Genomic DNA, 11,156 nt, shown 5'->3' on the forward strand with positions numbered 1-11,156 from the left:
TAAAAATTATAAAATGTCAACTTTATATCTAAGGATTGAAAATTTTAAACAAGATTCCACGTAAATATTTAATTCTGTTACCAAAAATTCTAAGAAATACATAAGCACAGTTTATTTTTATAGTCATTTTAAGTTAATATTTGGACGAAATTACATATTAAAAAACCTGGAATAATTTTTTAGTTATTTTGTTGTGATTGTAATGATTGTATAATATTATTTGTGGGTACTTAAAACTTCTAAAGTATAATATTATATATTTATGATAGTACCATGGTTTGTTGTTGATGTATAACGCGTTACCTGATGGATATTGTGTTATGATTAATTTGGAATTTATTATTAATACCTATTATAGGTCAATTTTTTTTTAATACTATAAATAAGTAGGTATACCTATAATAGGTATGTCTAATACCTAGACAGACAAACCGTCTCCGCTCAGAATCGTTTTTCATATACAGTGATATTATATCATTGAATTCAAATTTAATACTATCCATTATACAGTGACCCACTTGTAACCTACTGTACAGCAGAGCGACATCCACTTACCCACCTTTTTTTTTTATATTATATTTTTGAAAGGCGCATAAAACATATTGCAATTTTGGCAATAAAAAACTAAAAAATAAATAATTTATACACGGGTTTACTTATTAAGAACAATCTTATTGTTATACAAATAATTAAAGTGTAAAAGTAAATAAAATATAAATACTGATGGTTCTGCTCGTAATAATTCTAATTTCAAAAATAAATTCAATGATTTGTGATGAAAATAATTTTATATTTTTTAATCATTCTGTATATTGAAAAAACACGCTTTATACATCCAGATGTAACAACAATAATAGAGTATATTATAAAATGGTATGTTATTGTTTACGATCGTTCGAAGACATTGTCATTTCGGGTAAAAAATAAATACATGCACTAAAAACAAACAAAAATTAAAAACCAATTATACCATTAGATTCTTGAGACAGTACCTGATGGCCTATAATATATTTGAAAACGTTATCTCATCGCCAGTCAAAATTAAGAACCGTCAAAGTGAACACTATATTTGTGGACGTGTAGTCGACACCGGCGACCAGGACAGAGTTATATATGTCGACTATACCCGTCGACCGTGTATAGAATCTTAAATATATATACATATGAATGTATAAATATATGAATTTATGTTTTTGGATTTTTTATATTTGCTCATCGACAATGTCTAACGACTAAAATTATAGAATTTGAATCATTGGACGTTTATTGAAAACGCTCGTATAATATTAAAGTGACTTGATTTTTTTAGTAAAAGAATAGCCTGTACTCAATTCCTGAGCAGTGATTATTTTATATCTATCGAATAATATAATATTATGACATTATTCTACTATGAAGTATAATAAAAAAAAATGGTATTTGAAAAAACAAAAATTAAAAAAATGTACCAATTTTTTAAAATTATTTTAACACTGAGTGCCGGGCCAAAAAATACAAAACTGACCATTCTGACCGAGACATTTAGTGTCCATATCACATAATATGTGATTATCATATAACTACTTTGAATAACTTACCTTCTGGGCCCTTTAGATCCCAGGCCTACACTGAATACAGCAGAATTTTACAGATTCACTTAAAAACAATTCTAAATTGTTGGGTTTTATAAAGAGTAAGTAGGTATTTCTTAATATTTTAAAATATCATATTGACAATGTTGTATTTTACAATAATACAATGGCACAATGCTAGTAAATACTGATGTTTCTAATTTCAAATGCCTAAACGTATGTGAAAACTCCTTCGTTTAATATCTTCGTTTTAAACATAAAATCTTCATAATATTATATTATTTGTCACTATACATTTTGTGTTGTGGTGGACTTGTTTGTCTCAGTTAAGTCTTCGAATTATTTTTGTTCATATAGAAAAACAAGCGTCACGTTGAAAACACGACAATTTAATTTTAGGCGTTAGAAACGTGTAATATAATTTAAACAAATTATTATTAGTATAATGTACTAAATATAATTATTATTAATACTGTGAATAACCGTGTGTATGTCTGTTGTACTGAAATGTGATACAAAAAATTACAAAAAAAGGCAATGTGCGGTGGCTCACACAGTCAAACGTATATATTGACAGTTTTTTTAAGTAACAAAAAAAAAAGGGGGAAAGTTGGTAACCACTGAGTACCGATTTGCTGTACAGTTTTAGGTATTGGGTTTACATCGTCATTGAGTCAGTTGCTATGACTGCACAATTCTATCATATAATATTATTTACGTCATATTTGCGGTGGCGCAGTGGCAATAAAACCAGACGTGTGCACAGAACTAAGCTGTAAATGCTGACGAAATTGATTCAATATTACTATTTACGTAAAAAAAAAACGAATCCAAGCGACGGTGAGAATAGCGAGGACGGTATAACCGTGATAATATTAAAACTATACGTAGGTTTTTTTTGATATTTTTGGTGTAAATAACACAAAAAACAAAAATTACTTGAAAACATAACCATGAATTTCCCTTTATTATAATAATACCTGTTTATACGGCGACATATCAAAATTAAGCCATCCAATTTCAACATATCTCGCTAGTGATCTATTTTTGAAGACTAGGCTATATTAAACAAATAAAAACATAATTTTTTTTTTAAATTCACTATAAAAACTTGTCATGTTAAATTAATAATGCACCTGCCTTTTATTTGGAGTTTCGGTTTTGACTCATTAATGTCGTCATTATTTTTTTTTACCTTAGACATCAACTTATCAATGAGGGAGCTTTTTCGTTTGGATAATCTGGTTTGTTTTGAAAAAATTAACAACGCTAAACGATCTCCATATTAATTAGGTAAGAACATTTTTCATATGCGATCATCGGTGGACATTGTTTTTAGAACAGCTATATCAATCTGAAATACAATTTTTCAATTAAATAAACTTGTATTGATTGGACGCTATTGTGATTATCTAAACAAAAAAAATATATATGCTATACAAATTAGAAAGAATCAAATTAGATCAAATTACGCAAAGGTGGAAGAGAAGGATGTGTTTAGGGTATGCCAAGGATAGTTCATTTTAATAAGTTACTCAATATGGGAGTAAAATTTGTTTTTAAACCCACTCAATCTTTTTATTTTATTAAATCACATTTAACAGAAAACGGTTTTGTCTATATACCTAACATTAAAAATATTTCTTATTTGGTTATGCCGAATACACAAAATCAGGTGATATAGCAAAATTATGAACATTTAAAAAATAACAGTGGGCACACATTAAAGTCGTCATAATAAAAAAAAACAAATACACTGAAGTACAACAAAAACACCCTCAATGTCTTGTTTTAGTAGAAAGCATTGCACTCCTTAAATATATTATACATTTTTATTTATCTTAGATCATCACCACCATACAGTAGGTATTAGTGTATATTGGGCATAAAGACCCTTTATAAGGTGGGTTTATATTATTAGTTTCATTTGCACAAGTATATGATTGTGTAAACAAATATTTCAACAAACATTTTATAGGTATGTACTAAAACGTATAACGTAACTGTATTAGACTCTGAGCGGAGCGATGGAGCTAGTGGTTTTACAATGGTGTTAATTTATTTTTTTTTTATCCTGTAGGTGTACAAAATTTCTACCAAAAGGAGTGCTTTGATTTCAATATAATAGTACCTACCTTATCTTTTATCAAATTGGATCGAGGTAGTACTTTAGGAGGTCATTTTTTGATTTTCTCAATAATTATTTAATGCTACGGGAAAAACCGCCGACAAATTACGAAAAACCGCTAAAAATGGGATTTTAATTTCTAACGCTTTGTTTATCACCATAGACACGAATAAAAAATTATAATATTTCAATATTAATAGTTATTAATTGTATTAATAATAGGCTATAATAAATAATAACAATATAAAATATTCAGACTGACAAACCGTCTCCGCTCAGAATCGTTTTTCTTATACTATGATATTATTAAATCATTGAATTCGAGTTTAATATAATCCATTATACACTTGTAACCTTCTGTACAACAGAGCCACATCCACTTACCCGCTTTTTTATAAATTTTATTTATTTTAAATATTCTTATTTAATAATTAAAACGTCAAAAATTTTATATAATCTTATAAATATGGTATATATTATTTTTTTTCTTAGATATAATTATATAAACAGAAAATTGTTTATGTATTTCTAACTCGAGTAGTTTCAATATGTTTATGATTTTATTCTAATTTAAGAAACAAACATAGATATACTTTTGAAAATAAAAACTATATGTACCTATCTTTATGATTTTCTGGTGTTGCAAGTGCTACATTTACATAGTGGCGTAAGATATTATTATTATAGGTATATAGGTAGGTATACTGATTTGAAGCGTAATTCCGTTACCTATATATATATACAGTGTGTAATCGCTAATTGAGAACACTCAATGTCTTTGAGTAGGGCAATGTAATTTGAATTCTGTTTTCTATTTGGTTGTTATGACATAAAAATACACTTTTTGATGGCCTATGAATTTTTTTAACTTAATTAGACTTGCGCATGTGCAATACAACTTTTTTTTCTTAAATTACAACCCTATTTTAACTACTAGTTTTTTTTGCCTAATTTTTTAATGGAATTTGGTAGTTGATCCATTTTTCTAAGTCCAAAATTGAGCAAGTTACAGCCAATCAAAATACGCGCAATTTTTAGTTTTTTTCATTGTAATTCTGAAAATAATTAAGAAAACATTTTTTAAGATTATTCATAGTTCACAAATAAAGGTGAAAATAATAATACCAAACGTTTAAATATCGTCTAAATTAATAGTAATGAAAATGTTAATAAAAGTTCAATAAAATTGTTTTTGTATGATTAATGAATTAGAAATTAGAAAGACACATTCACTCTTTATGTGATTTACATACTATTACTAATTAAAAAGTATAGATTAACTTTTTTTAAACTGTGTTAAGTTGATATTTTTTTCTATATTAAGTTTAAGCTTATCGAGTTAAATTTATAATTTGTTAACTGTTAACTTTCAACTCATCGATCTTGTGTCCTCTTAACTTCACTTTAGTTAATTATTTCCATCAACTTGCTCACCTTTGCCGTTCCGTCCCTTCCTTAATTGGTACTTGACAGTAGATTTTTGAAAAGAATTACACTTGAGGTGGCAACTAAAACACAAAATATCATTTTTAAACTTTATATAATGAATTGCCCAACATTTGGTAAAGTGGCACCGGGTGTAAATTCAATTGAAAAAGAGTTCATCGCTGCGTTTTAAAAATTAGTTGTAAGTACCTATATCTAATATAAACAAACATTAAACGATATAATATACGAGTGACAATAAAGATAAACGTCATATTATCGGAATCGTCCAATGTTACAAATTTATATATTGGTGAAAATAACAAAAAAAAAAAAAAAAATTGAATGATTCATTAGGTACATGCTTCGAAATTTAGTTGCCACAAATGTACAAGCGCCTACTCGTATAATGCTTTATGTAATTTGTCATATCTCATAACTCGTAATAATAATAATAATAATAATAATAAGTAGGTATAATAATTAATATCTATATGAATTATTTGGCGTAAAAAGTAACACATATTATAATTTACTGACAAGATAATAATATATCGTTACACTGCACACTACAAAAATATTAAAAAATATTAACAAATAAGCAAAGAACCGTGACGCTCATGTATAAAGAAAATTCCATAAGAAATGCACATCACATACATATATATTATAATATAATATATAAATATAAATAATATCATAAATCAATCATTTGGGGTGTCGTGAGAGAGGAGGTATTTCGTATAATAATAATTGCGGTCTACTAAATATACGTTTGTTTTATAAATAAATCTATATTAAATATTTCGTTATCATCCAATTCCAAAAAAATAAAAACCTAAGTTTGTATGTATATTGAAAACTACGCCAATTTTTGTGGGGCCTTTGATCATATAATGTTGTCCTACTTTACTTCAATAGCTGATATCTGATTTATACCGGACCACCGAACGTGTTTTTTCGATCGTAGTGATCTATTTTATATTAAGATATTTATAATTTATATTACCCAATAACTTTTGGTGGGACTCTAATAAAACTATAAAAGTAAAAATATGATATGATAAGGCGCCTCTTAGCAGGGACGGATCTAGGCATATTTTTTATAAATATAATTATTATATATTAAATAACAGATAAACTTTTTTTCACACTGCCGCTTTATATATCACATTGATTACCGATACCTACTATTATGACATTTTTAAATTAAGAATAAAGTATATTATTTTATTATAATTGTATTTGTGATGTAAAAAAATTGTTGCTCTGGATCCGTACCTGCCTCTTAGTGGCTATTATTTAAGGGGAACAATTTAGGCAAGTTATAATCTTGTCTTCGCCGCCTGTAATCTTTGTGTTAGTCGTAAATGATTATTAGTGTGAGTGCGGTTCTATATGTATGTGTAAAATATACAATATTATTATATCGAAAAAATTCGAATTCGATAACAATAGATTTCATATCTACCGGCTGCAGGCGAACGGCCACGACCATGTTCCATAGCACACGTACGCGTGTGCACAAGTCAACGAAAGCACTCTCAAAAAATGTTTTTCTTCACTCGCGACAATGAATAATATGCTGGCGAAAAATTAACATACTTCTAATGATTAAATTTCAATTTTGAAAAAAAATATTTGAATTCGTCAGCCTCTTTTCTGTGATTTGTAGGAAATAGATTTTGGACGTTTTGGATAGTTTACGTATTACGGTTTCAAATTACTTTACTTAATTCCTCAAAATTAACTAGCATTTTAATGTCTTAAAAGTGCTAATAAAACAAAAAAATGAAAAAGTTTTTCCTACAAAATATAGAAAAAAATCTAACGAGTTGAAATTAGTATTAAAAATTAAAATTGAACTATACTAGAAGTATCAGTATGTTTTTTTTTTTTTTTTTTTACCAACAGGGAACCAAATAGTTGAATTTGTCTGCTTTGTTGCCAAATAAAATCTTAATGAATTCAAACCTAAATAATATAAAAAAATACAAATATTATATTTGAATATAAAATATATTAGGTCATAGTAAAAAACCTATTTAAATAAAAAGTTGAATAATATACAAATAATAAACACATTTCACGATAAAATAAACAAATAAAAATTATTATTTATCGAACAACTATTTTAATATTAACTACCTGTTTTATCATATAATTCACCTACTGACATGTCATCAGGTAAATAATTTTTCTGGAAGTCAAATAAATTTATTGAAAATTCACCAATCATTCCTTTAGATGATCTTCCATCAGGAAAAAATAATTCTTTAGCCACATCAATCAAATCTGACTTGTAAAATGTTTTTTGTACTCGTACTTTTCTTGTAACACCACGATTAATAGTTCTCACCTAGAAATATAATTTATACTTAAAACAAGGTAGTAAGCACATATTGAGAACAATGGCTTCATTTGGGGCAGAGGGGGAGGGGCATTTGCCTTACCCTACATTTATATGGGCTGATCAAATTTTTGTACTTTTGGTAAGACAGGGCTGGAATAACAGGCCCGGCACTAGAGCTCTTAATCGCAAATCGTTGGAATTTTTAAGATGCATAATGGATTTAAAAAAATTGGAAGTGGATATTTTATGTTTTTATCTAACACACATGCAACATATAGGAATGACGTGCATCTATGATACCATTTTATAGGTATGTACTAAAACGTATAACGTAACTGTATTAGACTCTGAGCGGAGCGATGGAGCTAGTGGTTTTACAATGGTGTTAATTTATTTTTTTTTTATCCTGTAGGTGTACAAAATTTCTACCAAAAGGAGTGCTTTGATTTCAATATAATAGTACCTACCTTATCTTTTATCAAATTGGATCGAGATAGTACTTTAGGAGGTCATTTTTTGATTTTCTCAATAGTTATTTAATGCTACGGGAAAAACCGCCGACAAATTACGAAAAACCGCTAAAAATGGGATTTTAATTTCTAACGGTTTGTTTATCACCATAGACACGAATAAAAAATTATAATATTTCAATATTAATAGTTATTAATTGTATTAATAGGCTATAATAAATAATAACAATATAAAATATTCAGACTGACAAACCGTGTGTAAAAAATTCTGTAAAAAAAAACCCGCTTAAATATAGTGTTAAAGTCGAAACCGCCAAACCAGTTTGATTACTAAATGTGTTATCTACGGCTATGGTGTAAAGACACATTATACTCATAATTACAGTATAGCTATACATATACTATGTAAAATAACATACAAATAAGAATATGAACAATTGTTATCAATGTATAACTACGATCGTCGGTCATATTTTTTTACGTGGTGTATCATGACAATCAGACATCACTAACCAATATTTCAGAGCTCATTTAAATATTATCGTTTAATACAAGAAATTGTTACCTTTTTAACTTCCATTTCATGATCTATATAGTCGGCATCTGGTATGGATCTTTCTATTAAAAATTCTTTGATAGTAGTCGACATTGTTTGAACTTTGTAAAATACTTTTTTCTCGAACTCTCGTCACTGCGATGGTTATATTATATACAAATATGAGTCAGTTCATTTCAACGCAACCGGCACCGCGGTTCTAGAGTGTGCTATAAATAAAGAATAATAAATATATTAAATAGGTAAACATCAAGATAGAACGGGCAATTGGTGGCATGATGTGTACTGAAGTGCACTGATTGGCTTATATTTTTATTGCGGCAATTTCAATTGTATAAAAAAAATTAATATATAATAATTATGGAAAAAACATGGAATTTGTTATTATACACTTATAAGTAATACTCATACGGAAATAATTTTCTATTAAATCACTTAAACTCATAAATCATAATAAACCTTAAATAAACAAATAGACAACAAGAAAACCGTGAATGAGTGAAAAATGGAAAAGTATTTATTTATTTAATGTTCAATGTTCAAATGACTAAATGGTCAAAACTCATTACTCAATTATCAATATTATTATTTTCATATTATTGATTACAAATTACAATATTAGATGAAAACGTCCCGAACCTAACCGATGGGGGCCAAAAAGTCCGGAAAATCGTAAAAAAACGACGAAATCATAATAATAATAATGGTTGATTGTGATTAGTGATAACGACGCGCGATAAGCCGGAGGAATCGTCGATCAGCTGACTGCAGTGAATGATACAGTAAGTTCATTACGTATAAAAAAAATTCACAAAATTTCTACTTAATATGAATCTAGATAAATTTATCTAGATATCACTCAACACTGTAATACACTTTAAGTCTATGAACAATATAACATCGTGTCATCGCATTCGAATTCACTTTTTGCGCATGGGGATTTAAACTTAAATTTAAATACAAATTTATTACATACATTTACTTATGGTACATTAATTGTTTTATTTAGTTTAAAAATTATTAGAATAATTGATATAATAAATGGACAACACGGATACACAGTACATACCATACCATATTCCTTAGGTGATTTGAACGTACGTGTTTATGTCTTTAAAACGTCACAATTAATAATATATTATATTTATATTTATAATGCTAATGTAGATATTATAATATAATATCTTATATATTCCGGGATGTAAATACACATCCACAACGGACGGACGAAATGTATTTTTTTGTGGTTTTCGTTTCGAATAGATTCGTATGTAATTCCACGGCATTGACGCTACCGAATAATCGGATCTGGGTTCGGACTGTAGGCATTGTCGGACCATGATAGCTGCACGCCAGGCGGGTGCCTTATCGGAAACTCGCCTCACGGAACTCCGAAGAGTCACTGGAACTTATGCCATCTGCGAGCTAGGTCCGCCGTACCCGTATAGCCGACCGCTTCGTCAGAACATAATTTTTAGTTTTTACGAATATACAATCTACTGAAGAAACGTTAAAACAAAACCTTAAAAAAAAACAGTTTCGAACACCGTCGCGTGAGCCTTGACGAAAGATAAGTGGTTTACACAGATTAGCGGATTGTTTAGTGATAGCATGAAGACAAATATTTGAATCAAGGTTATTCTTGTGCGTATTTTATTCTGATAGGAAAAAAATTTAAAAATATTTGATATTAATACTACATATATATAGGTGCATATTTTGTTTTATAAAATACGATAATGGTAATGTACCTAACTATCGCTTCCGCGGTTTTAATCGTATATATACATATTATAGATAACAACCGTAACATAATGATGACAATATAAAAAAATAACTGCATTTAGACTTAAATTTGGCAATGAGATATATTAAACCCAATTACCTAAATTATTAGATTTAATAGATGTTTTCATAATTTCATGGATTTCTTTTACTCTAATAATATAATAAGAGGCCCCGGGACAAAATTATGGAACCACAGGTATCACAGTAATAATAATTATAAAATAGAACTCAATACACAATATTTAGATAAATAAAATTAAATATATTAAGCTGGTGCCGAGAGATCGTAACGGGCGTTAAACTCAGACTAGTCAGACTTATAAAATAACGATGATATTTTTAATAATAGTTCTAATAAGAATAAATGATAATCTCAAACGGCTCCTTTAAGCGGTTAGAACGTATATTTAATATAAATGTATAATTCACTATACGTGTTGTACCGGCCAGATACATACAAAATAATAATAATAATAATAATAACAATGATCATAATAATACATACATACATATTATACTAACATACTAACCCTTTTTCACCAGACGTTCTTCCCTCGGGCGTCGCCGGGAAACTTCAACGGTCGCTACTCCATGTTTTCAAAAGAGAAACGCTGATGTACAATAATATTTTGCGCCAATGTGTCACCGTCGGCTGCAGGAAGAGTAGAGACGTGAGTACGTAAACCGACGGGCGTCGTTAGCCGGTCGTCGGTCTTGGGAACAATTGGTGGGAGGCCGGTAATATCACAGATTTCTATATTATAGTACTAGATTGCGAACTCCCACCATGAGTTGAAGCTTCAAGGTCGGCTGGCAATTGCATGGTACTTCATATGACAAATAAGATTAATTATGATTTATTTTG

The 11,156-nt window shown here is 28.6% G+C and overlaps 1 protein-coding gene across 4 annotated transcripts; it reads right to left on the reverse strand.

Annotated features, from left to right (window-relative positions):
• Nucleotides 1–551: 551 nt before the first annotated feature.
• On the reverse strand, nucleotides 552–10,954 carry LOC107885560. 4 transcript variants are annotated; one of them, XR_003840123.1, is made up of 6 exons: nucleotides 10,822–10,954; nucleotides 8,513–8,712; nucleotides 7,273–7,483; nucleotides 6,596–7,098; nucleotides 2,708–2,925; nucleotides 552–2,630 (listed from the first exon to the last, which is right to left on the reverse strand). XR_003840123.1 is itself a non-coding variant. In XM_029492399.1 (4 exons), the coding sequence occupies exons 2-4, from the start codon at nucleotides 8,594–8,596 to the stop codon at nucleotides 7,004–7,006; spliced, it is 390 nt and encodes a 129-aa protein (XP_029348259.1). In that variant the 5' UTR covers nucleotides 8,597–8,712; nucleotides 10,822–10,954; the 3' UTR covers nucleotides 6,382–7,003. The 4 variants fall into 4 exon arrangements, 1 of the variants encoding a protein (XP_029348259.1); XR_003840125.1 differs by lacking the exons at nucleotides 552–2,630; nucleotides 2,708–2,925 and adding exons at nucleotides 4,249–4,754; nucleotides 5,134–5,207; XR_003840124.1 differs by lacking the exons at nucleotides 552–2,630; nucleotides 2,708–2,925 and adding an exon at nucleotides 4,997–5,207.
• Nucleotides 10,955–11,156: the final 202 nt, after the last annotated feature.

Source organism: Acyrthosiphon pisum, unplaced genomic scaffold (genome assembly GCF_005508785.2).
Source record: "Acyrthosiphon pisum isolate AL4f unplaced genomic scaffold, pea_aphid_22Mar2018_4r6ur Scaffold_2142;HRSCAF=2659, whole genome shotgun sequence".
In the NCBI taxonomy this organism is placed as follows: domain Eukaryota; kingdom Metazoa; phylum Arthropoda; class Insecta; order Hemiptera; family Aphididae; genus Acyrthosiphon; species Acyrthosiphon pisum.